Consider the following 27,633-nt stretch of genomic DNA (forward strand, 5'->3'; position numbering starts at 1 on the left):
CACCGTGCCACCCCATCCAGAGCGTCATCCATTTAGTCAATTAAGATCTATCTGCTTTCCAGTTAGCCTGCAGAGTCAGATGAAGGGAGGAGGAACAAGGAGGGTGATGACTAATAACAGAAGCAAGTTGTTGGAGATGGGAAAACGTAGTGAAACCTCCAGAGATATGCACGACTAGAGTCGGCAACCAACTGTAGCATTGTCTCAGTATTGAGGTCAGGGGTGGATGGGATCCATCAACTTTGTTCAGCAAAGTTTGACACAAAGTAATTCAGGCAGATCAAACTGAGATCCTTGTCACTAGTACTCCACAGAACAGCTCCAATATAATGTCAAAAACATGTGTTAACTGAATACTGCTGTTACTCACATAATTCTGATCTGATATTCTAACTGTGCTAGTGTCAGACACAAAACATGGGCTAGATCAATACAGTACACAGTATTAGATGCTGTATTGACAGTCAGATATAAACGATTGAAGGGATCAATAAACCATGTCAAGACTCGACTACAAAGCATGGAATGCTCAATTCTGTCACAAAGGCATTGCAAGGAAGAAACAGGATACATTATCTTGATTCTTTTGCTGTGGAAAGCATTGGACAGAATTTAAATCAGTCTTCTACATGCCACTTTGATTCTATATTGTAGAAAGTGTTATCCGCACTGTATGTGTTATGGTTCCTCATTACACTGGCAAAATCACAGTGTGTTCCAACATTGTACTGTGTGAGCATGAACCTGCTCAGACCTGGTATGGCACTCCTCTGGAGCATGAGGAAATGAATCTCCATTTAGATGGGCAGGGTTTGACCAGGATAGTCAGCAAGGCCTGGTCAGAGGGAGGTCATCTAGGAGAAAGTGAGGACCGCAGATGCTGGAGATCAGAGCTTAAAAATGTGTTGCTGGAAAAGCGCAGCAGGTCAGGCAGCATCAAAGGAGAAGGAGAATCGACGTTTCGGGCATAAGTCCTGAAGAAGGGCTTATGCCCGAAATGTCGATTCTCCTTCTCCTTTGATGCTGCCTGACCTGCTGCGCTTTTCCAGCAACACATTTTTAAGCAGAGGGAGGTCATGCCTAAAAAACCTGGTTGAATATTTTGAGGAGGTGACCAAGTATGTAGATGAATGTAGGGCACTTGGTGTGACTTATTTGCATTTTAGTAAGGCCTTTGAACAAGGTTCCACATGGCTACATGATAAAGCAGATAAAAACGAATGGAATCCAGGGTAACTTGGCAAGTTGGATCTGAAATTAGTGTAATGTCAGGAGACAAAGGGTGGTGGTAGAGGCTGTTTGTGTGATTGGACCCCAGTGTGTGGTGACATACTACAGGACCAGTGCTGGATCCCTCCTTGTTTGTGATATTGATAAATGATCTCTATGAGAATGTGGGAGGATAATAAGTCAGTTTGTGGATGACACGGGCATTAAATGGATGGTTAATAGTGAGGAGTAAAGTCTTAGGTTTCAGGAGGATATAGACAGATTGGTCAGATGCACAGATCATTGGCAGTTGGAATTTAACCTTGATAAATGTGAGGAGTTCACTTCGGAAGAAGGAACAAGACAAAGGGAGTACCCAAAGTATAGCAGGATACTAGAAAGTTCCGAGTAACAGAGGGATCTGGGGTTGCTTGTCTACAGATCCCTGAAGGTGTCGGGACAGGTTAATAGAATAGTTATGAAGGCATATGGGACACTTGTCTTTATCAGTTAAGCAGAGATTATAAGAGTAGGGAGATCATGTTGGGCCTGTATAGAACTTTGGTTAGGATACAGCTAAAGTACTGAATGCAGTTCTGATCACTAAGAAGGAACAAGCCCCTAACCTATATCGTCATTCTCAAAGTAACACTCTTTGGTCACTGACTCACTAACCAGTGCAAAAAGTTCATCTCTGTTTAGGATTTCTCCATCTTTGTTTTGTTGCTTTAAGGAGAAGAATCGCTGTTTCTCTTGATCTTAGAACTAAAACAATCCACCTTCGCAAATCTCTTTCCCTCTGTGTAAAGATCATCATGAATTCTGGCACCCTGCACCACTGACAGGAACAAAGTTTTAATGAAGCTTAAGATTAGACCTTCCTTGCTTGCAAGGTACAGCTGGTTCAATCGGTGTTCCGACTGAATCAGTCGCGGAGTCTTGTTTCTCAATTAAGCCCAACTTTATCCAAGAAGTAAATGCTGTTGGGAAGCCTCTCGGGGTGTCTCTTTTCCAGCTTCAAGAGGAGCAAATAACATTCTCACCTGATAGAAAATGATGATTTTACAAAAACCGCGGAGAGTGTTCCCCTCAAATTTTAGTTCAGTTTGTGAGTTGAGGATTTGCCTGGTTCATACAAAAGGTTTAGGAAACTGAAGACACAGATGCTGCCAATGAAAACCAAGGAAGGCTGGGGCTGGAGCCCAGGAGGGCTGCGTGACTGCAGGGCATCAATAAAGATGTGTTGCCATCTGTTGTTGTTGTCGTAGCTGGGAGTAGAGGGACCATTTTCACTGGCTAGCTTAGGTCTGTTGTGCTTTGATGTTTTTGCAATTGCTGTTGGAATGTTGGTTAAGAAGCTGGTAGATGAAAAACAAACATACATTACGGCTTAAACACTCTGCACGTCCTGGGATGCCTAGCAGGGTTGGAGGTAACTGGTGCGTGACAGGTATTCTAATGAGTAATGAAATGTTTCCCCAAGATATAGGCAGGATGTGTTTCCTACAAGTGTGCAGGGTCTATTTACATTTCATTTGTGGGCGCATCTGCACAACTTGCTTTTGATTCTCCAATCTTTAGTTAATAGGGCGGCCTCACTAGCAAAAACAACATAAGTATTATGCAAACTGTTATTACATATCTCTTGAAAAAATTATTTTCCTATTATGCCGTAATAAAAGTAATTCTTTTGAGAAATTTAGAAACGGGCTAAGCGCATTAAAGTAATTTTATTTTTGCCAGAATACATCAATTACAATCCGCATTTACAACAGATGGGATAATGTCAGTGTCATTGTCAGATAATAAAAATGGCTTCCTAAACTCTACCTTGACCTTGATGACAACAAGAAAGAGTTAGTTTTGTTTCAAGCATTGTTGAAATGCAGGTTGTGTGAATAAGGACTGCAAGAGACCCAACAGCTTTAACTTATCCTAATATTGGTATTTTAAAATCAACATATTCTGATACACCTTTTGTGAGTTTTGAATCCAGGCCTTCCTGGCCCAGAGGGAGGGCACTACCACTGTGCCACAAGAACTCCGGCTATCCTAATATATGCTTGGTTATTAACAGCTGCTAATGCAATGCCATGCAGTTTGCACTCTCATTCTGTATAAATTAGTATTCCCTTTCTAAGTTTGGTTTTCTTGCATCCCAGTCCACAAAACTGCAGGACGAAAAGCTTTGACTTTGTAACTCTTTTAATCAATGATATCCAAATATTTTGAGAGGAAGAGAGACAGGACTGCTTCTTATTGTTTAGTTCACTTTCTTTTGCTAGAAAGTGGGGTGCACTTTGGTCAGACTCAGGCATGCTGTCATGCTCACTGTATCTGAATTTCTTGCCCATTCTCTACTTTGTTTGGAACAGTAACATGGAAGGATGAGACTAGAGGTGCATGGGGACACCATTGCTTCCAAACTCCTCTCCAAATCACACACCACCTTGTCTTGTTTTATGTACTGCTGACCCATTACCGTAACTCAGTCAAAAGCCTGTCAACTCCTTCTCCAACTTTTCCACCCCGCAAAAACACATATATAAATGTAACAGGTCTGTGAATGTACCTTCACTGCATGGACTGGCACTGTTCAAGACGAAAGCCCCTTATCACCTTCTCAAGAAAACTACAGATGCCAGCCTTGCCAATGTTGTTCCCTCAGCATAGCTGTCTGAGCGTTTGCATACAGGATCAGTAGAAGTCTTTCAGATACTCTGGCCTGTTCCAGTATTTTAATAGAGGATTATCTGCACACATTTATGATGCATATCTCCATTTAATGGTCTGCATTGAATTCTCACAATAAATATCAATACCTAACAAAAAACTATAAATCTCAGTCTTAAAGATTTCAATTGAACCAGCATCTACAAGTTTCAAATTTCCAGTCTTCATTATGTCAAAAGGTCAAAAATGATTTCACTTATGGCTGGTCCATCTTTTAATTTTAAGGCTATTTCCCCTCATCCCTGATCCTTGTATCAGAGGAGTTCATTTCTCCTTAGCTACCCTCTCAGATGTCGTTTCCTTTTTAAATACTGTGACTAGATCATCCTTTAGCTATCAACATGCAAGTAAGGACAAAAGATACAAGCTGTGCACGTAGTTTATCTATTTAAGCCTGACTATAACTTTGGTGAGTTTGCTTCAAGATCAATTCTTGATGTGCCACATCCAAACCAGAACCCAATTCTCCAGCTAGTATCTGATCTGATAGAGAAACTGTACAACTGAAGCACAAATTCTCCACTTTAATATTCCAACTCTGTTAGGATCAAGGACAATATTCCATTAGTTTTTTTGATTACTTCTTTGGTCTGTGCACACACCCCTGGAGAATTGTGTACTGCTCCAGTCGTCTCTTACCGTTAAGAAAATGTTTGAATTTGTCTGTTTAGGATTGAACCTCACACCTGTGACAGTGTTTTTCTTTTGCAGTTTGCTGGCAATTTTCCTTCTACCATCTACGCCACTTTCTGAGTCTCTGAGCTTAGTGTACCTCAAGGAGAAAGAACCAAAGAGGACAAAACTGGACAGGAAAGAGAGGCAAAAGAATCTCCTCTGCACCCTCTCCAGTGCAATCACATGCTTCTTATCATGCGGTGACCAGAACTGCACATAGTACTTCAGCTGTACATCCTGTACAGTTCCAACATAGCCTTCCTGCTCTTATAATCTATGCCATGATGATAAAGGCAAGTGTCCTGTATGCCTACTTTTTCCCCCAATTTGAATAAAATTAGCATAAAAACTATCCTAGCCTTAGCCTCCTGTGTCATGGAGAGACAAGATACAACAATCAGAGGTTCCCAGGGATTATTTGGCCATTTCTGTTTGGACTGAGCCTTACAACTTGACTTAACTGAGATATTTATCCAGTTCCTCGTCTCCAGGCTCGTTAACATCACAGCAGCTTTCAGCCTGAGGGTACCCTATAAGGCCATTCATTAGAACAGCTGTTTGACAGAGAGTGGGCAATTGAAAATGAGTTAGATCTTTGTTGCTGACATTACAGTAAATATGAAGCAATGCCTTGCTTATAGATTCCTTTCAAGGATGTTGCAATACATAACACTAAGGAATAATGGGATACAGATTGTGTGTTTGAATCCAGCACCCAAAGCTTTAGATTCCAGTTGTAAGTAGATAACAATTGAGAATCGAACACTAGCCCACAGTAAGAAATGGGGCAAAAAGATTTGCAGTCAACTAATCTGTTACATTGTCCTCTTTTCATCTGGCTCTCTCACTTGAGTGAAAGGTGACAAATCGGAGTTTGACCCTCAATTCAATGTGCTTTCAATCAGTGGAGATAGTACTGAAACCCACCCAACATAACAAATCCACCCACACATCCCCAATGTAACATTCCCTCCCAGCTGAGCAGGCTATGTGGCGTTCTAATGATACACAGAGAAGTAAATTGACTAAAAAGCCACAGGTTAGGGCCAGGAGGGCTGAAGCTGGCAGCACAGTTAGTACTGATACATGATAGCGCAGGATTGAGCCAAGACATTAATCAATCGTTTTCAGTGTTCTAGTTCCAGAATGAACTATGGTAAACTTCCCCACTATCGTGATGGTGGAGACACTTGCAAACTGAATATGATAACCAATAATAAATCCTAAATCCCAAAAACAGGAACAACTTAAAGTACTTTCAGAATTTGTCCAACACTTCCACCCTTTTTCTCCTCTAACTGCAGTCATGCACAGTCTTACAAACAAATATATACATTCATCTGTTGCACAGAAAGTGACATATCTCAGTAGACCAAAATATTTTCTATTTGAGGGGTTATTATCGCACATTAATTTGTCTGTTTCAGATAATATTCTGGAAAATGAAATGATTCAGAATATCTGGGAACAAAACAAAATACATGACTCATCTAATCAAGAAAATATAAAAATATATAGTGGTGCTACACTAGAAAAATGTCAACAAACTGCAGATGATGTAAATCAGGAAAAGATCAGAAATTGTTGGAAAAACTCAGCAGGTCTCGCAGCATTTATGGACAGAAAGGACAATTAAAGTTGTGGGTCTAGCACTAGTTCTGAAGGGTCACCGGATCCGAAACGTTAATTCTGTTTTCTCATGTGTCATAGAGTCATGGAGACTTCAGCACAGAAACAGACCCTTCGGTCCAACTCATCCACTCTCACCAGATATCCCAAATTAATCTAGTCCCATTTGCCAGCATTTGGCCCATATCCCTCTAAACCCTTCCTATTCATATACCCATCCAGATGTCTTTTAAATGTTGTAATTGTACCAGCCTCCACCAGCTCCTCTGGCAGCTCATTCCATACACGTACCACCCTCTGGGTGAAAAGATTGCCCCTTAGATCCCTGTTAAATCTTTCCCCTCTTACCTTAAACCTATGCCCTCCAAGACTCCCCTATCTGGGAAAAAGACCGTGGCTATTCATCCTTTCCATGCCCCTTCTCTCTGTAGATGCTGCCAGACCTGTTGAGTTTTTCCAGCAATATCTGCTTTGTACATTGATGCTATCGGACAAGTATGGTTTAATTGGGCATACATGTATTTATGCTTCCAATCATATACCAATGCAAAACAAATATTTGGGAAATTCTTTGATTCTGAAGTGGTGAGCCAGAAAACTGAATCAGTCAGGACTGTGCTGCTTCGTTGCCTCAGTAACCAGCTCAACTTGAAAGTCTTGTTCAGTTTGCATTGGATATGTACTAATTTTCTTCTCCTTATCAGCTTGGAAGGGGAATCTGCAAACTATCCTCTCAGTCTCTAAGACTGCCTCCAAGGCTCAATATGTATCTACAAGAAGCAAAGCAAGGTTTACTACTCACAGCATTTTGTCTTCCTGCACAGAATGCCTCTCTTATTCAGCAGGGTATGTGTTAAAGAAAGGCTACTCCGAGAGATGTATGTTGCACGGCTGCTCCAAAGCCCCTTACAGCAGAGGTTGAGATCACATGGCTCCAGCAAGCCAGCACACTAAGATCTCTTGCATTTTTGTTTAATTGACTCGCTGGATGTGGAAGCCACTGGATAGGCCAGTATTTGTTACCCATCTCTAATTGCTTGGATGTCATTTAAAAGTCAACCACATTGCTGTGGGTTGAGAGTCACATATAGGCCAGACCAGGTAAGGCTGGCAGTTTCCTTCCCTAAAGAATATTAATGAACCAAATGGGTTTTCTTTTTCCTCCCCAAACAATTGACAATGATTTCATGGTCATCGTTAGACTCCCAATTCCAGATTTTTAAATCTGGACTTCAAATTCCACAATCTGCCGTGACAGAACTTGAACTCAGGTCCCCCAGAACATTGTTAGATTAATAATCTTGCAATAATACCACAAAGTCAGTACCTCCTTTCAGTGACACAGTCACTGGGCCAGAAAGTCTGGGTTCAAGTCCCATCTGCTCCTGAGGTTTAGATTACTTAGATTAGATTTAGATTACATTACAGTGTGGAAACAGGCCCTTCGGCCCAACAAGTCCACACCAACCCGCCGAAGCGCAAACCATCCATACCCCTACATTTACCCCTTAACACTACGGGCAATTTAGCATGGCCAATTCACCTGACCTGCACATCTTTGGACTGTGGGAGGAAACCGGAGCACCCGGAGGAAACCCACGCAGACACGGGGAGATGTGTGATGTAAGATGTCTGAACACATTGATTAGATTAGATTAGATTACCAACACTGTGGAAACAGGCCCGCTGCTTTTCTCTGCCAAGTTTGCTGTGTTAATTGTTTTCTTTACATTCAGTAGGCTAAGGGTTAATTCCAAATCATTTAACAATTCTTTAGTGTTCTTAATTGCATTTGAGAACCACTTCTGATGACAGCATTAGTGTACAAGGATAAAAACAAAGTCTAAATAAAGAAGTGCAGGTGCTGAAAGCAATTTCTGCCGAACAATGTGACAGTGGCTTCCAGATAGTAGATTGACTTGAAGTAAAAAGCTGGGGAAGGTTAGTGAACTCAGCCCATCATCTGTGTTCACTTGATAAGCTGAAATTCTCTTTTCCTTATGGTACAGTCTCTAGTCTGGTATTAAGTCATAGAGACTCGGGTAGGGTTCAGGATGGGTGAGATGGGATTGAGATTGCGATTCCCTTCCTATAATCAGGCAAATGGCAGTTCCTGGCTGCTGACCAGTCGCCCCTGTTTGACAATGCACTTCTAAAGCCGAGCCTTTACATTAATTTGGGACTTCTAAAGAAAGAGGGAAAAATGTCCTGTGTCATATGAATGTGAGACTCTGCTCTGACATCCAGACAGAAGACAAAAAGTCCACTGCTTACCTGCAAGAACACAAACAGCTACCATCAAGATACCCAACCGGAGCTTTTCTGGAATTAATGTCCTTTGAAGAGTGCACAACAGCATTGTATTCTTCATTGGAAAACATTGGAATCAAAATTTTAACAACATGGAAGAAGACACAAAGGTTCCCCTGGGAACAGGCCTGATGGAATTAATCTGCTTTTTATGTGTTTGTCAAGGTGAGGTGCTGACACAATCAGGGATTGGAAAACAGTTTTTTTTTCCTTGAGTGAATTTTATTCTATAAACAATCCCTTCTGGCACTGGAGACATGAAAATCTGGTCCCCTCACTGGCCAGCTTGAAGTTTTGTTTCCATAACAAATAATGGAAACTCTTTGATTGGAATCCAGCTCTGGATTCCACATAAATGAATTTAATTTGATTTGCCACACAACCGTAAGATGCTATGTATACCCATCTTGCAGAATGTGGTTCTGATCAGTAAACATGGGACACCATTTCCCCTGGGTCAGCAAAGTAAGCCCTTACCACGTGGCATCCCTCAGCCTTCTTTTGTTCCTGGTGTAAGGAAGGGTTAATCAGCTGTAGATTTTGGTGGTACTGCTTTCACTTCATATAATAACATAACCAGCCATTATTATGTAGAGAAAGGCCAGCTAACCAAACCTTATTGCTGAAGGACATGACCCTTAGCTCCAATTTTAGAAAGGCAGAATATGATCAGAAACCTGACTGGTGCAGGCTAGTATGAATGATGATGTGATCAGAGTTGGAACATTGAGGGCTTTCCATCGACCCACTCCCCCCCCTCCTTGAAACAGTTATTGCCCCCACCCTCACTGGTATACAGTGGCAGCAATGTGTACGATCTGCAAGATGCATTGTAGCAATTTGCCAATGTTCCTTCCTGAGCACTTTCCAAACCCATCACCTCTACCTCCCTGAAGAACAAGTGTGGCAAACACTTGATGCGATTTGAACTGATATTCTATAGTTTATTGGCCCAGTGACATAACTGTGATTCTACAGCATCCCCTTATGACTATTTATCATGTCAATGAGCACAGAATGGGGCACACGAGGCATATACATTGGTGCACCAGTTTATTTCAGAATTGTCTTGGATGGGCCAAATGGTATCCTTCAGTACTGTATGATTCTGTAGTTATGCATAAACTGGGACTGTGTTAGAAAGCTGTCCTTTTCATTTGTAATATTAATATTAAAAAGGAGATTCAAAACATACTGACAATGGTAAAACATGACTGACCTTGAACAAGTATGAGTGGGGCTCCAGGGTACAGAATCAGAATTGATGTCAGTATGATAAATGCAGATGTTGTAAAACAGAGACTCAATCTGACAGCAGGGAGTTGAGTTTGTCTCAGTTCTGTTTGTTGGCAGTGGATATCACATCAACATATTTGACTAGATTACTATTAAGAGCAACTCTACCACATCACAACTCAATTGAGTCTTTATCTCCCTGTCAAACCAGGTCTGCCCAAGATTCAGAGAGGGGAGCAGTTAATGTGAGAAATGTTATTTCTGTATCACTTTACTTGCCGTTGGGAGGAGTCCTGAATCCAACTAAAATTTTGGGTTCAGAAATTTTTATCCAACTGGGGGAAATAGTAGACAGGAGTGAGTGCCCTGGCTTTTCTAAAAGTTCATTCAGATGATGTGAACATCACTGGCCAGCCCAGCATTTATTGCCTAATAGTCCTGAAGAAGCTGGTGGTGAATTGACTTCTCAAATAGCTTTGGTCCGTGAGGTGTAGGAGCATCCACAATGCTGTTAGGGAAGGAGTTCCAGGAATTTGACCCAGTGACACTGAAGGAACATGGATATAGTTCCAAGTCAGGATGCTGTGTGGCAAAAGGGGGACTTGCAGCATTTTGTCTTCTAATTTTGTCCTCTTCCTCACTTCCTCTGATTTCCCAAGCCACTCTCTTCCTCTCTTGACAATGCAGCAGAAGCAACACAGATCCCACTTTGTAACCAAAACCCCTCTGCAGGGCACGATTGGGGTTGTTTGAAGAGTCTACTCAGTCATTAAAAAATTATGTACTTGGCTCGAGAACAAAGGGGTAGTGAGTGTGTATGGAATACAAGTGTGAATCAGCATCTCCAGAGCAGAAGCACTGCATTATATGGGCATCAAGTGGAACTCAATAAGCAGCACTGTAACCCGTGAGTCAGCATTTTGTCAGTTCTGGTGCTATCACCCAGGCAGTCCCATGGGAGTGCTGCACTGTTGGAGCTGCTGTCTTTGATGAGCCATCCATTTGAGGCTTCTTCTGTCCTTTCAGGCAGGCCGAAAAGATCGCATTGTATTTCTTCAAGAAAGAACAGAGCTAAATATTTATTGGTCTCAACCAGAATCTGTGCAACAGATTACCTGCAGGACCTTGCATTGTCTAAGCAGACTGCTACAAATTCCTACACAGCAACAGTGACTGTACTTTAAAAAACAGACAGATACAAAATGACTTCCTGAAGCTATATTTTGCACAAGAACAAGTGAGACATGAGGCAATTACAGCAATGATCACTCCGATAACAAGACGCGTGGAATCTGCACTCGGATTTTACAAATGCTACTTGAATGCTCACAAGCCTTTTCTGCTGTTCCTTATTGAAGGCCGCCTACACAATTAATTAAAGGTACATTCCCCAGTGGTTCTGTGGGTGAATGCATCACGTGGTACATCGGTATGTTGATTGTACCGAAGGGCCCACTTTCAATTTGGGGACTCTAGCATGTTATCTCATCTCAGCTAAGGGCAGCAAGAAAAGCACAGCAATTGGCCACAGAGCCTTCTGACCAGCAGGAAAGGTCATGGAATCCAGTGAGCTCCCTGCTCCTCCTCAATCCCCAGAGATCTGTGCTGAAAAATGGCCCTTTATGTCCCTTTTTAATTGCATATTGTGCATTTAAGTATGTGTGTATATTTATACATGCATTTGTGTATGTGTCTGTATGTATACAAATGCATGTGTGCTTCCACACATGGAATTAATGTGTGCTTATTGTGTGCATGCAAATATGCATGTGTGTGCATATGTGCATGTGCATATATGCGTGCGTGTGTGTGTTTGTGGAGGTATGTGGGTGTGTGCATACATGTTAGTGTGCCTGTGTGAATGTTGGGCAAGACTGGAATGGTTTCAACTGTGTTTCTCTCAAAATGTTTTTGAGTACCCCACAGACTCATCAAACACAAGCCCTGATCGGGCACTGCAGGTCTGTGGACTGCAGCCCAGTGCGAGGTGATACTTTCAGTGACATGGGTGGGGGGAGCTGGTTGGTACTGGTCATGCCTTGTGTGTGAATTGTTTGTCAAATTACCTGCATCAGAATAGCGCACAACCTGTGTCGCTGGGTGGGGAAGGAGAGATGAGGCACATGATATATTCACTGTACTATATAAATTATACAAATCAAATTAAAATTCCACCCACTTCCCCAGCAAAGTGGATGAAGATGCTCCATTGTATAAGGTCCACCTATACCCTGGTAAGTCTTATATATAATATAATATATATATATATATATGGATCTGAACACAACTGATTCTCAAAGAAATAAATGTACATATACTCAGTTGTAACGTATTCTTCTTCATATATACTATAATAAATGTCTCTTGCTGACATGGATACAATTGCCTGTTAACAGTGTGACAAGTTTCCATCATTGGTGTGGGGCTGGTCTGCAAGGTAATCCTCCATAGACAGTAGCTGAGAAATGAATAGGGCACAGCTCTGCATGTCATGGCTTGGAAGTCCATGGCCTTTTGATCCAGCCAAGTGTTTGACCCCACGTGGATTTCAGCACTGTTCAGCTTCCAGAAATCCCTCTTTGTCGTGACCCATTGGCTCCACCTCGGTGTAGGTAGGGTGTCCAGTGTTGTTTCTGAACTTCATTGCTGGCCATCTATGGGACCGGCGCTGGAACAAGATACAAAAAAACACACACAACTTCTAATTAGTTCGAGAAACAAATGTCGTGGATTTGGAAATTGGAAATACCAAAAATGAAAATGCTGGAAATGCTCTTCAGATCAGGAGAGCTGTGGAGTGAGAGAAAAGGGTCTAAATAATAAGGTAGGATTCTTACTGTCATTTATTATTTGGATTCCTTAAACTTGGAATCATGTGAGTAGCAGAATGAACTCTGAAAAGGTCACAGAGTCAATGGTGAAGTTCAAATCAATGCTGACATGGACGATGTATAGAAGTTGTAGCAATTGGAAAAGACTGAGTAAGCTTTTTTTTGACTGTCTAGAGAAATGAAGGCTGGGGGTGGAGGGTAGATAGGGGTCTTTAAAATAATGGAAAGATATTTGATAAGGTCTACATATATGTGGAGATGCCAACACTGGAAGCCATAAATACAAGGTAGATAATGCTAGGTTGGAATTGAGGATAAACTTTTGAACCCAGACAGTGGTTAGAATATCGATTCCACTGCTATATGGAGAGACTGATTTGGGGAGGAAGTGGCCTAGTGGTACTGTCACTATGCCATTACTACACCCCAGGTTTATGCTCTGAAATGAGTTCAAATCCCCCCACAACTTTACCTGGTTTAGTCTACATGCTTTGACAGCAAAGTGAATGACTCTTAAGCATCACCTGGGCAATTAGGGCTGAGCAATAAATGCTGTCCTAGCCAGTGATGCCCCACGTCCTGTGAATGAATTTTAAAATAAAATATGGATGCATTTAAGGAGAAGCAAGATAAACATAAGGGAGTGAAAGGATTAGAAGGCTATCCTGGAGTGGTTGGATAAAGTGCAATGGGAGGTGGTTTATATGGAGCGCAAACACTGACATGGATCAGCTGGGCTAGGAATTTGATACCATTCAGTATCAATGTGAAAATTTGGGAGCTTTCCACTGCTATTTGTCAAGGGATCAGGAATGAGGTACTATGAAGGAGGATTTGTAAAACTTCTGTCACTGGGATGCAAAGCCGTCTGATAGAATTTTCAAAAGTCATGAAAGGATTGAGATTTTAAATATTCAAAGAAGAATCAATAACTAGGGGACATCATCACCAGAAGAATGGTCTGCATGGAGAGTTTCCAGAATATAGAAAACCTTGTACTAAATTATGCGGAGCCAAGAACTTAATTTAAAGCGAGCTAGATCAGTATATTGGGAAGAAGTATAAATGGCTACTGAAAATGGGCAGGGAGCTGAGGCAAGAACAGGTGAGGCACATTTTACTCTTTAGTATTCATGTAAAGTGTTGAATGCATGTAGTGTAAGCTGGAAGGTCAGTCGAGCTGCATTAGAAGTGTGGGATCTCTGCTTCTCAAATTTCATTTTGAACTTTGTTCAGATAATCTGTCCACAGAACACTTTGTAATTGAAGCAGGGCAGCACATCTGATCATCTGGGTCTGTTCCTGCAGGGAGTAGTGTCCTCAGCAAGCTGGGGGGAGGTGGAGTCAGAGGTCATGGAGAAAAGGGTAATGAAGGAAGGAATGAAAGGCTAGGACTGCAGAATAGGAAACTTCTGAGGATGACTAGAGTACTAGGAAGAGGAATTGGAGATGGCATTGCTGGATATCTAACCAGACTGAGTGTGCAGATCAAGCTCCCTGAGCTGGAGAAGTCTCATGGGGAGAGAGAGGAGCAAAGCAACAGCCAGGAGATGGAGCAGTACTCCAGACTGATTGGTTAGCATTGAAGAGCCATTGCAAATAGTGAGGCTGTAGCCACTGACTGTGACGAGTCGGCTGGGAACTGGCAGTAGATTGAATCAACACTGCAGGGGACCTGGATAGACTATCTGGGAAAAAAAACCCCTGTGTTCAAGAGGCTATGTTGTGTCCGGGAGGGGATTCTGCAGTTGTGGTGCTGGAAAAGCACAGCAGTTCAGGCAGCATCCGAGGAGCAGTAAAATCGATGTTTCGGGCAAAAGCCCTTCATCAGGAATACAGGCAGAGTGTCTGAAGGGTGGAGAGATAAATGAGAGGAGGGTGGGGGTAGGAAGAAAGTAGCAGAGAGCACAATAGGTGGATGGAGGTGGGATGAAGGTAATAGGTCAGAGAGGAGGGTGAAGTGGATGGGTGGAAAAGAAGATAGGCAAGTAGGACAAGTCATGAGGACAGTGCTGAGCTGGAAGTTTGGAACTGGGGTGCAGTGGGGGAAGGGGAAATGAGGAAACTGTTGAAGTCCACATTGATGCTCTGGGGTAGAAGTGTTCCGGGGCGGAAGATGAGGCGTTCTTCCTCCAGGCGTCGGGCGGTGAGGGAGCGGCAGTGAAGGAGGCCCAGGACCTCCATGTCCTCGGCAGAGTGGGAGGGGGAGTTGAAATGTTGGGCCATAGGGTGGTGTGGTTGATTGGTGTGGGTGCCCCAGAGATGTTCCCTAAAGTGCTCTGCTAGGAGGTGTCCAGTCTCCCTAATATAGAGGAGACCGCATCGGGAGCAATGGATACAATAAGTGATATTGGTGGATGTGCAGGTAAAACTTTGGATGTGGAAGGCTCCTTTAGGGCCTTGGATGGAGGTGAGGGAGGCAAGATAATTGGCCTAACTTGGTCACAGCAAGTTAGTTCCCTCATTGCTCAGCTGATTAGAGTTCAGGATTTAAGTTCTGGAACTATATCCTGATGGATCTGTAACATCAGGCAAATTGCAATCCATTGTAAATAATTCATTTCTCTAAGTTATGTTTTTCTATTAGTGTTCACAAGGTTCAGTTTTTAGAATGTTTTTGTAGTGTATTTGTTTAAATCATCTGTTCCATGAGGTTAACAGAAAGGAAATTGTAAAACATGCTGCCAATCAACTCCTCTTGCTGTTCAAAAATAAGGGGTCAGCTGTTTAAGATAGAAAATAGATTCATAGAGTCAGAGAGAGTCACAGAGATGTACAGTACGGAAACAGACCCTTCGGTCAAACTCGTCTATGCCGGCCAGATAGCCTAAATTAATGTAGCCCCATATGCCAACATTCCCCATTAAACCCTTCCTGTTCACATATACATTCAGATACCTTTCAAATGTTGTAATTGTACCAGTCTCCACCACTTCCTCTGGCAGCTCATTCCACACATGCACCATCCTCTGTGTGAAATCATTGCCCCTTCGATCCCTCTTAAATTTTTCTCTCTTACCCTAAACCTTTGCTCTTTGTTTTGGATGCCCCCATCCCAGAGAAAAGACTTTGATTATTTGTCCTATCCATACCCCTCATGATTTTGTAAACCTCTACAACATCACCCCTCAGCCTCTGACACTCCAGGAATACAGCCCCAGCCTATTCAGCTTTTCCCTGTAGCTCAAACCCTCCAACTCTGGCAACATCCTTGTCAATCTTTTCTGAATCCTTTCAAGTTTCATTCTGATCTCTTTCAAGTTTCAAGATGAAGAGGACATTTTTTTCTCTCAAAGGGTCATGAGCCTTTGGAACTCTCATCCTCAACAGGTAATGGGAGCAGAATCTCTGAATACTTTAAAGGCAAAAGATTCTTAATGAGCAGGGGTGCGAAAGGTTTTCGGGGTTAGGTGGGAGTGTGGAGTAATTAGTGTGGGTGATTTTTGAATGGTGGAACAGGTTGTTCAAACTCTTTGAGTTCCTGATTTGTATGTTGTACAAGTGCTCAGGACAAATTCTCAGCTCTCAGAAATGGGGTATCTTCCTTTGCCATACAGAGGTTAATCAGGAATCAAATACATGTTTTCAAACACATCGAAAACTTATGGAAAATTAGTGAAAGGTTATTTTGTTCAGTACTGAATCATTACCTCCTCTGTTCCAGTGAAAACAACCTCCAGTCCTCTGAGCTTTATTTTATAACACTTATTAGGCTTTCTAGGTATCACTTTTGCAAATCTTAATTGTCTATTTTTTAAAGTTCTCATAGCATTTTAACAATGAGATGACTGGAGCTGGACATAATCTCACCAGAAACTTGACCAAAGCGATCTCTCATACAGCACAAACACAAAGCTCAGAATCCCCTGGATCAAATGGGATATGTGAGGGAGAAAGGAACAGAAGGTTACACTGACATAGTGAGATGAGTGAGGGTTGGATGGGGTCCATATGAAGCATGAGCATTAGCATAGACCTGAATATCTTTGCTTCTGGTCTCCTGTGCTCCACCATTGGCAACAGTCCCCTCAGCTGCTGAGGCCTTAAGCTTTGAAATTTCCTTTCTGAAACTTCTGTTGCCTCTCTCCCATTTTGTTTTTCCCTTTTCTTAAACCTTCCCCCCACTTGACCAAGCTTTTGGATGCCCGCTCCAGCAGATGGGGCTTACTTTCAAATGCTGTTTGATTTCACGTTGATTTAAGTGTCTTCCGATGGTTTACTATCAAAATGTTATTGTTGGGCTGTGGTTACCGTGATGGTATATTTTCAATGATTTGATTCCAGATGTCAAAGTCAATGCAGGGACAGGGTGGTGGTCAATGTGAAGAATTGTGAATAATGGAGACTTGATCATTCCAGCTAATAGAACCTGGGTCCTTTTTAACATTATTGGCTGTGATGCCATGAAAGAATAAGCTACATGATCTAATTGACCTTTACATACTCTGTTTAAACTATTTAAAATAATTCATTTAGGTGAGGGAGTGCTGCAGTGTTAATGTCACAGGACTTGTAATCCTGAGCCCCAGGGTAATATTCTGCAGAAATGGGTTTGAATCCCACCATGACAGTGACAAAATTTGAATATAATAAAAATCTGGAATAAAAAGCTTGTCTAACAATGATGAGGTAACTGTTTGTCAATTGTCTGAAAAACTCATCTGGTTCACTAATGTCTTGTATGGAAGGAAATCTGTCATCCTTACCTGATCTGTCCTGCACGTGACTCCAGATCCTCAGCAATGTAATTGACTTTTAACTGCCCTTTGGGTAATTAGGGATGGGCCAGTAACGGCTGACCTGAGAGTGCTGCCCACATCCAATGAATGATGTAAAAAAAATCAACTGAACTATTATTAGTTCAAGAACAGAAAGATATAAATTGTTGGAGAAACTCAGCCAGTCTCGCAGCATCTGCGGAGAGAATTCTTGAGTTAACGTTTCGGGTCCAGGGACCCATCTTCAAAACTATTCTGAAGAAGGGACACTCGACCTGAAATGTTAACTCTGATTTCTCTCCACAGATGCTGCCAGACCTGCTGAGCCTTTCTCAGCAACTTCTGCCTTTGTTTCTGATTCACAGCATCTGAGGTTCTTTGGGTTTTAGTTATTGTTCAAGGGCTGTCTGTGTATGAGCAGTGATTTGATCAATTACTGTGGTTGGAGGTCCCATGGGTAGTTAAAAATTGGATCATGATGACAATGAACTTAGTAATTACTGTGACTATAATGATGTAACCTTAGGAACAGTGTGACTTCAGGTTAGAAGCAGAGCAGGATAGCTTGTCTGGTCTGTTTGCCCAGTTGTATTAAAAAATAGATAACTGAGGAAGTTAATTGAACTGACAGGAAACAAAAAACACATCTAAAGTTTTGAATAGAGAGCTTAAAAGTGGTAGTATCAAAATCCTTCCAGCCAGATGCTGGCATCCAAAATTTACCAAAATAAACCTGAAAATGAGGGATACTGGAAGTTTTGGCAATCATCTGTAGGACATGGGAAGGGATGATAGAAATCAATGGTCAAATATGGTATGTCTCACTGTGAAGAAAACATACTCCAGTGTTCCACAGGGAATGCCTGGGTGGGGTTTGAGTCAATCCCCCAGAATTTAAAGATTAATCTCTGGATGTGGCTGCACATGCATTGGATGTAAGATCACACAAGCAGTTTTATGTTTTTTTTTGTCTTTATCAGATATAAAGATATTGGAAATAAAAACAGAAAGCACTAGAGAAGAGAAACAGAGTTAATGTTCCGTGACCAATGTATGTTCTGGATTAGACTTATACTGGACTCAAAACATTCACTCTATTTCTCTCTGCACAGATGCTGCCAGATCTCTGAGTTACTCCAGCACTTTCTATTCTTATTTTAGATTTCCAGCATTTGCAGTGCTTTATTTGTATAAAAAAAATTTGGAGATGGCAAAAATAGTTTGAATGGGGAGGTGCAGGGAATCAATAATTGACAAAACCTCCAACAAATGTATATATTGATAAAACCCAAAAAAGATAGGAAATAACCATTGGGATATTTAGTTCAAGATCAAGATTCCTGAAGGAGGATTTTCGATGTGGTTAATTTATTTATAGTGCTCTCCCAGTGGGAGGAAACAAAGTAAATATTGACAGTGCATGCTCTAGATTCATTAATTGTTTCTCTCTCTAATTATTCACCTCTCAAGCAGACACTGATGGCTGATGCTCAGCTACATGTTGAAGTGACCAACATTTTAAACTGAATAGATTAGATTCCCTACAGTACGGAAACACGAGCTTCGGCCCAACAAGTCCACACCGAACCTCCAAAGAGCAACCCATCCAGACCTATTCCCCTACGTTTACCCTGACTGATGTACCTTACGCTATGGGCAAATTAGCACAGCCAATCCACCTGACCTGCACATCTTTAGATTGTGGGAGGAACCCAGAGCAAGCCCAGGGAGAATGTGCAAACTCCACACAGACAGTTGCCTGAGGTGGGAATTGAACCTGGGTCCCTGGTACTGCGAGGCAGCAGTGCTAACCACTAAGCCACTGAAAATGTACTGCCAAAAAAACAGCCCATTCAGCCCCACTGGCCAATACTAGCATTTATGCTTCTCTTTTCATTTATCAGTATATCTTTCCATTCCTTTGTCGCTTCTGCATTTATTTAGCTTCCATTTATTCTTTCTCATCAAGTTAGCCAATACATGCCTCTCCAACAATCGGTTAATTCATACAATCCTTTTTGTCTCTGGTGTGTATACACCTATCCAATTTCCACCCATGGATTACTGGATAATAATCAGGAGTTGTTTTCCTCTTTCCCCAGCCAGCAGCAATAACTCCAACTATACAGTTGTCATTGCTATTTTATCTGCAATCTAAGCACCAGAGTTAATGTTTGTTATTAATGCGTAACAGGCACTAACTTAAACAGACCAACATTAAAGATACAAATTTTGAAACAAATCTCTACTAGAGATTTTCAGAATGGCCATAACTGAAAACATTTTGTAAGGGACTTCCCTGCTGCCAAAATATATGGTTTTTATAAGCATAGACAAATAATAAGTAGAACGATAGATGACTTAATACTCTACTTTAGAAAGAGTGGAAAAAGTGATTTTGGAATGAAGGAGGTTTCCTTGGAATCATCTGCCTTTGTGATGCTCGCTTTTCATTTTGCTTAAAGTCCAACAAAAACGCCAGAGAGCTGGGAATTATTAAGTTCAGAAATTGACATTTCTCAGCCTTCTGCTTCCACATGCAGCCATCAACATATTATGTTGAAAGGCAGATGTAAGTATCATGCAACAAACTCAGAGAGTGCTGAAGAGACTCAGCAGGTCTGGAACCATCAATGGAGAGAGAAACACAGTTAATGTTTTAAGTTTGGTATGACTCTCATTCATTCTGTTGGAGATTTCCAGCACAGACACCATTTTGCCTTCATAGAGGGGTCATGCATGCTCACTGTGTTGCACTCTGAGGGTAGGTCTGATGCAAGGCCATGGTCAGTATGTCTGCACCTGGTAAAGACATGAGAGCGTACTTTCGGGATACCAACTCATGGTAGGTCATATATCATTGGATTTCCAATATGTAATCACTTCTGTTGTCACACTTCTGTTTTTGGGTGTCTGATGCGTCCATTCTTAGTTTCCATCAATTGGTAATCAGACACTTCATTGACAAAGAAGCAAAGAGCCGTGGATGCTGGAAATCAGAAACAAAATCAGAAATTGCTGGAAAAACTCAGCAGGTCTGGCAGCATCTGTGGATAGAAAGTAGAGTGAATATTTCAGATCCAGTGACCCTTCTTCAGAACTGATTCTGAGGACAGGTCACAAGACCCAAAACATTAACTCTGTTTCTCTCTCCAGAGATGCTGCCAGACCTGCTGAGTTTTTCCAGCAATGTCTGATTTTGTTTCACTTCATTACCTGGCTGGGTAGTTCTTGACAGTCAATCAAGTGACATTTCCTTACTTCTCTATCTGCAATAGCCTTAGAGCTAAAACACACAACCGTTCAAAGAAAATTTTAGAAAATTAATTTAAGGAGGGCCCTATGATTTTTCTCAAGAATTGGTCACATGAGTGTCCCTGAGAATAATCTTCAACTTGTAGAGTCGAAGCTGAATCCAAGAAGCATTGAAAATAGGGGCAGGAGTAGGCCACTTGTCTACTGTTCCACAGCTCCACTGCTCAGTCTCCAGTTTCCTCTTTCTCCCCCACACCCTTTGAACCCTTTAGCCCCAAAACATTCAATGCTTTGGCCTCAGCCATGTTTTGTGGCAGAGAATCTCACAGGCTTCCCCCACTGCCTGGATGAAGAGATTTCTCCTCATCTTAGGATATTGGCAACAATTGCAGGACATACTTTGGGGATTCTGTTATTTGTCCATTCAGCACGAGATTCACAGAATCCCTGTAACTAAACCTGCTAAGATTTAATTATCTGTGCAGCACACCACCTTGGTATTGTGGCAATTACAACTTTCTGAGATTCTTGAGTGACAATTTCGAAAGAGATTTTAATAATTAATTTGGCCATCAGAAGGTTAAATCACTTAATAATGATGATCCATTACGTTCACATTTCAAAGAAGACCCTCACTGTGCAGTCCTTAGTGTTGCTTTAATTTACCTCCTGAATTCCTGTTGTATGCCAGGTGGAGTAAATGTTGGCACTGTTACAGGACAGACTTATATGGGACATGAACCTCATTGAACAATTCCTTTCGCCTGTATTTCATCAACCTTTCTTGGTGAATAAAACATTTCTTTCATATGCATTCCCATCATCCTCATTCATATGCCCCAAAAAGTTAGGATCATGACTCAGAGAAAATTGGTTTACTGCCAATTCCTACGAGACAACAAGAAAGAAAGAACTTGCATTTATTTATCACCTATACCTACAATCCAAAGTGCTTTATAGTCAATGAAATACATTTTTAAGCGTGGATCTTGTTATACTACAGGAAGCATTGCAGCTGATTTGTGATAAGCAAGATCCCATGAACAATCAGATAATCTGTTGTCGTGATGTTATTTGATGGATAGCTGGGGAAACATTCCCTGTTTTTCTGAAAATTTGTGCCATAGAATCATTTGCAGCTACTGGAGGGAGCAGATGGGGGTCACAGTTCAATGTTTCACCTGGAAGGTGACACCTCTTAAAAGTGATACACTCCTTCAGGCCTGCCAGGGGCAACTATCCACCAGGGTTCTCATGTCGCTGTGCTCCCCACTCCCACCACCCCATCACCGCTCAGTACCCAGGGACCCACACAGAAGCAAATAATCCTGTCAGCAGACTGAATTCTGGGAGAAAATTACAAGACTCAACAAGATCCCCCTGGTGGCCTCCTTCAGTCTCAACACTAATCCTCTGGTTTTTGTGTAAAAGGACACTCCCTCCTGTATGAAGCTTACAACTTAATGGTGAGCACGTATCAGCCACAAAGTGAAAATTCATTGGATGTCTTTCACCTTATACTCCACTGACACCGAGAGGATTTGAGTATCGGAGTGGAGATACTGCTGCAATTGTACGGGGCCTTGATGAGACTGCACATGGAGTATTGTGTGTGCAGTTTTGGTCTCCTTATCTGAGGAAGGATGTTCTGGATATGAAGGGAATGCAATGAGGCTGTACCAGACTGATTCCAGGGAGTAAAATCCGAAAGAGCTGCAGATGCTGTGAATCAGAAACAAAAACAGAAGTTGCTGAAAAAGCTCAGCAGGTCTGGCAGCATCTGTGAAGAGAAATCAAAGTTAACGTTTCAGGTCCAGTGAACAGTTCTGAGGAAGGGTCACTTGACCTGAAACATTAACTCTGATTTCTCTCCATAGATGCTGCCAGACCTGTTGATTCCTGGAATCGCAGGACTGACAGGCAGAATGAGTGAGGATTATATTCATTGCAGTTTAGATTTCATAGAAACTTATAAACCTTCGTTTGAGAGGTGACTAAATTGAGACATATAAGATAAGCAGAGGGTTAGATAGAGTGGACACAGAGCCTTTTTCCTCAGATGGCGACGGCTAGCATGACAGGACATAGCTTTAAATTGAGGGGTGATAGGCATAGGACAGATGTCAGAGGAGTTTCTTTACCCAGAGAGTAGTAGAGGCGTAGAATGCCCTGCCTGCAACAGTAGTAGACTCGCCAACTTTAAGGGCATTTAAATGGTCATTGGATAGGCATATGGATGAGAATGGAATAGTGTAGGTTAGATGGGGCTTCAGATTGGTTCCACAGGTCAGTGTAATATCGAAGGCCGAAGGGGCTGTACTACGCTGTAATGTTCTATGTTCTATAAAATTCTAACAGAACTAGACAGGATAAAATCAGGAAGGATGTTCTCAATAACCAGGGAGCCCAGAGCTAGGGATTACAGCATCAGGACTGAGATGAGGAGAAATATCTTCACCAGAGAGTGGTGAGCCTGTGGAATACTCTAACACAGAAACTGTTTATGGTTAAAACTTTGAATGTTTTCAAGGGGAGTTAGATATAGTTCTCAGGGCTAAAGGAATCAAAGGGTATGGAGAGAAAGTGTGAAAAGGGGACTGAGTTGGATGATCCACCGTGATCGTATTGAATGGGGGAACAGGCTCAAAGGGCCAAATGGCCTAATTCTGCTTCTATTTTCTATGTTTCCAAGACACTATTTGCATCCAAGAGATCCATATTGAAACTGAAGAACCAGGTTGCTATTATGTCAAAGGCTGTCCCTGTGCTGCTTCCCTCATGCTAAATACTTATGTTTAACCCTGTCATCTGTATGCGATCCAACATTTCTGCAGAATGGCAAGCTTTGGACTTTGAAGGCGAGGGTGGCCCTCGCTAAGCAAGTTTAGGACAGGTCCGGACCTCTGCATGACCAAGCTGTATTACTGGGGTGGGGTGGGGAACAAGCGGAGAGCAAGGGGTCTCTATGCCAACCGTTGATATGGAGCGACACAAACAATGCTGTACATTACTGAGGAATATCCACTCGGCAGACTGAGTGGAGGACTAATCAACTCAGACTCAGCAAAATGAGGAAAGGTACCACTTGGCTTCAGGGATTTACATTGGTGAAGTAAATAACAGAACAGTGGAATGATGTGTCAGATTCTATTCTGTGCTCAAATCTCAAGATTGTGATTGGAAACTACAACCTATTGATTCCAAGGCACGAGGTAGCAATAGCCAATCGCCTTCCATGAAGATTCCACTCGGTTTAAGTTGAATCTGAATTTCATGAGTTCTGCGAGCATAGCGAGTTTTGTGATCAGTTCTCAAGCTGTGGTTCTCTGGTTAATACAATGTTGCACACTTATTTCTGCAGCGCAGATATCCTGGAAGACCTCTGCACACCATATGGAGCAACACTAAATGGTTCTTTACAAAGCTGGTTACAATTTTACCACTCAGCATGAGCGGTAATGGAAATAATTGGTTAATTAAAAGGATTTTAATTGGACTTGATTCTCGGAATAAGATTTAAAATTGAAAAAACATGAAACAAGCCCCATCAAAGCCCACTTTAGTTTTGACCACAAAGGGAGCTCCACAACCACCTTCCCAAGGGTAATTAGGGTTGTATAATAAATACTGGCCTAGCCAACAATGCCCACATCCCATGAACAACTAAAAACAACTCATTTCACAAGGGAGAAATGATTCACTCCATCACAGATTCTCTCTGAAGAAGGGTCACTGGACTCAAAACATTAAATGTGGTTTTCTTTTCTCCACGGATGCTCTCAGACCCACAGAGTTTCTCCAACAATTTCTGTTTGTTCTTGTTCCAGATTCGATCTACTCCACTCCAATAATCTCTTAATGGAAGTTCAATCTGGATAATATAAGAATCCTAAAGGCAATGAAGCAATGATGCCAGAATATACATCTAGCCTGATCCCAACCAATATAATCCTGTCTTCCATAAACAATGCCCCTGGTCCTTTTCCTCGATCTCAGAGAGAGTATTTGATTAGAAGTCTGAATGTCTTGGTCAACAGGAAACTACATTCATGTGACCCCCTTAACTCAGTAAGTGTTATGGGGTGCTCCTCAGAAAAGTAGTTGGTCAGCAATAGTATTAAGACTGACAGTAAGTAGTCTAAACTCATCTCCAGAACCTCCAAGTCTGTCCTCATCCAGAGACTATATTTTGAATGAATTGACTGGTGAAAAGTTTTGTTTTCATGAGTTTGGTTGACTTATTAACCAATAATCGATCTGAAGATCACAAGTTGAATTGCACTTGAATATATACTGCCAACGGGTCAGGTACAGGTTGTTGTGGGCACTTGCTGGAGATGTTGGCAAACCTTTAGGACCAACTTCTTGTGCAACACAAATGTATACACAGCAGCAAGTGTGTATTTTCAGTCCAGTTTTTACAAGTGAAAAAATGTACAAACAGAAAGACTATTGTGGATGCAGTAATGTCACCTGATTTTTATCCACTAAATTGTTTTGCAGATGAGAATCTATAAACAAAGTACTCAGAGGACAGAAAATCAATCTTGGATAATGCTGAACCTAAATTACAATCTGAAATTTAAAAAAAGTTAATCATACAAAATTGATTTATATGTGGTAAATAACTACATTGTGAAAGGATGAAGTTTGCCATTGGGTTGAATTCTTCTTACAAGTGCTCTAAAGAGATCTCTATTGTGCTCACCCCTTACAGCTGAGCCATTGTGTAATGATACTCATTTATCTGTGCTTTGTAGCAGGAATGAAACTGATTACAGCTATGTGCCATGCGCTTTTTAGAAAGGATGATGATATTCCACTTCACAATATGGTTTCACCTCTCCCAAGGAACACGGTTTAAAAAAAGGGCCACTTGAATGTGCATCACTTAGGGATAAAGATGCTTGAGAACACCAAATAATTGGAAAGTGACAGTATATAAGAGAATGCTATGTTGGTGACAAGCTCTCTTCCCAGTGTGTGCTTCTAATCAGAGTTACTATGTGCAGCTTCACGGGTTGAATTTAAATGGAACAAATATTCATGTCAATCACTTTTCTCTTCAGATCACAGCTTGAATCACTGCATGTAAGTCAATTTCTTAAAAGCACCAAATCTAGCCCAGTGACAACCACAACGCTGATTTCAATGGGATGTGAGCTAAGGCACTGTATTGTGTATTCTGCCTATTGTTATTGTAGTAATGCAGCTTTCAGAATGATCTTTGTGCCTGTATGAATATTGTAATCCAATTTAACTCCAGATTAATTTGTCATCATACCAACATATTTTATATGCTTACACAGGCTAGGCAGCACAAGCAGTCCATGCTGATCTATATGCTCCTGGTCGGCTGGATGGCTAATCTATGATACAGAGCAATGCCAATAGTGTGGGCTCAATTCCGACACCAGTTGAGGTTATTATGAAGGATTCTCCTTCACAACCTTGCCCCTTGTGTGATGACACTCAGGTTAAACCATCACCAGGCATGGCTTTCCAAAAGGAAAGTGGGACTATGGTGACTATGTATACATCATTTGATGTTTCTCACATTTTCTCAGCTAGATACACCATTGTAAGCAATACTGTCTACTTTCCTCTAACTGCTTCAACCACTCTCTGTAGGAGCGAGTCCTATATTCCTACCATTTTTCTGGGTGAAGAGGTTTCTCCTAAATTCCCTAACTTTGATTTCTTGGTGACTATCTTGTATTTATAGCCTCTAGTTATGCTGTACCATACAAAAGGATAAATTCTTCCTGTAGCCACTCTGTCAAGGCACTTTCATCATTTTAAAGGTCTCTCTCAGGTCAGTTCTCAGTCTACTTTTCTCAAGAGAACAGAGACCTGGTCTGTAAATCCTTTCCTGCCCACACGTTTCTGCTATCATCCTGTAAATCTCTGTACCTCCTCAGTGTTTCTATATTGCAATGATACAATGGTTTTAACAGGTGTATTTTGTCCTTTTTTTAATGAAGTAATGTTGAGATCAGAGGTGCTGATCTGACTACTTCAAAGCCCATGAACAAACAGCTTATGGGGCCTTGGGGTAATTTTTCAAAAGAGAAACGATAGATGCAGCCTGACTGGGTGGAGTCAGGCTCCCACAGAGACAGGCAAAAGTGAGTACTGCAGATGCTGGAGATTACAGTCAAGATTAGAGTGGTGCTGGAAAAGCACAGCAGGTCAGGCAGATTCTGAGGAGCAGGAGTGTCGACGTTTCGGGCCCGAACCATCGATTTTCCTGCTCCTTGGACGCTGCCTGATCTGCTACACTTTTCCAGCACCACTCTAATCTAGACTCCCACAGAGACAGCAAATTTAGTTTGAGTTTTTCCAGTGGCAGTTGTTGGGGCCTGGAAGCTGGGTTTGGAAGCTGTGCTACATCTCTCCCTGCTACTCTCTCTCCTTGAGTTTTCCCTTGATGTTTTTTCTCCTGGCCTGGAGAATTGCCTGTAAGACAATCGATTTTATTGAGTTTTGTCTTTTACCAAGGGTATATTTATGGGATGTTCCTATATTGGAACAGTTAATTCAGAGTTTATTATTTATTATTTTGTTAAGGATTTTAACAGAGTTACAATTAAGCCAGTTCTTTTCTTTTATGTTTATTTTGTCTGTATTTAATGATAGTGTAAAAATAAAGTGTGTTTTGCTTAATGTCGAGTAACCAATCGAATTACATCTAGAATGCCACCACTTACACTTATTTTTGAAATAAGGAAAAGTTAGGGCCTAGATTACCTTCTCAATATATTTTGATGGGGTTTGGTCTGATCCATAACAATATCCTCCTTATAATATGATAATTACAATATTGAGATGTATGGTCCAACCAAACTTCAATGCTGGTTTAAGATAACACCACTATTTTTCGAAATATAAAGACTAGCGCATGGTTTGCATTTTTAAAAGTTTGCTTTCCTATTGCTCTGGTTTGGTTGAGGAGAGATTCCAAACCAAAGTAAATGATGAGCCTGTGGGATTCTCTGCCACAGAAAGTGGTTGAGGCCAAAACATTGAATGTTTGC

At 41.5% G+C, this 27,633-nt stretch overlaps 1 protein-coding gene across 1 annotated transcript in view; it reads right to left on the bottom strand.

Annotated features, from left to right (window-relative positions):
* Positions 1 to 10,995: 10,995 nt before the first annotated feature.
* The window catches only part of LOC140465709 (plexin domain-containing protein 1-like), a 274,629-nt gene continuing 257,991 nt past the window's right edge, over positions 10,996 to 27,633 (bottom strand). Inside the window, exon 14 of the mRNA XM_072561360.1 lies at positions 10,996 to 12,460. Coding sequence (XP_072417461.1) covers positions 12,341 to 12,460 — 120 coding nt within the window. The 3' untranslated portion in view covers positions 10,996 to 12,340. The remainder of the gene's footprint in view (positions 12,461 to 27,633) is intronic.

This window comes from Chiloscyllium punctatum, chromosome 42 (assembly GCF_047496795.1).
Source record: "Chiloscyllium punctatum isolate Juve2018m chromosome 42, sChiPun1.3, whole genome shotgun sequence".
Taxonomy (NCBI): Eukaryota; Metazoa; Chordata; class Chondrichthyes; order Orectolobiformes; family Hemiscylliidae; genus Chiloscyllium; species Chiloscyllium punctatum.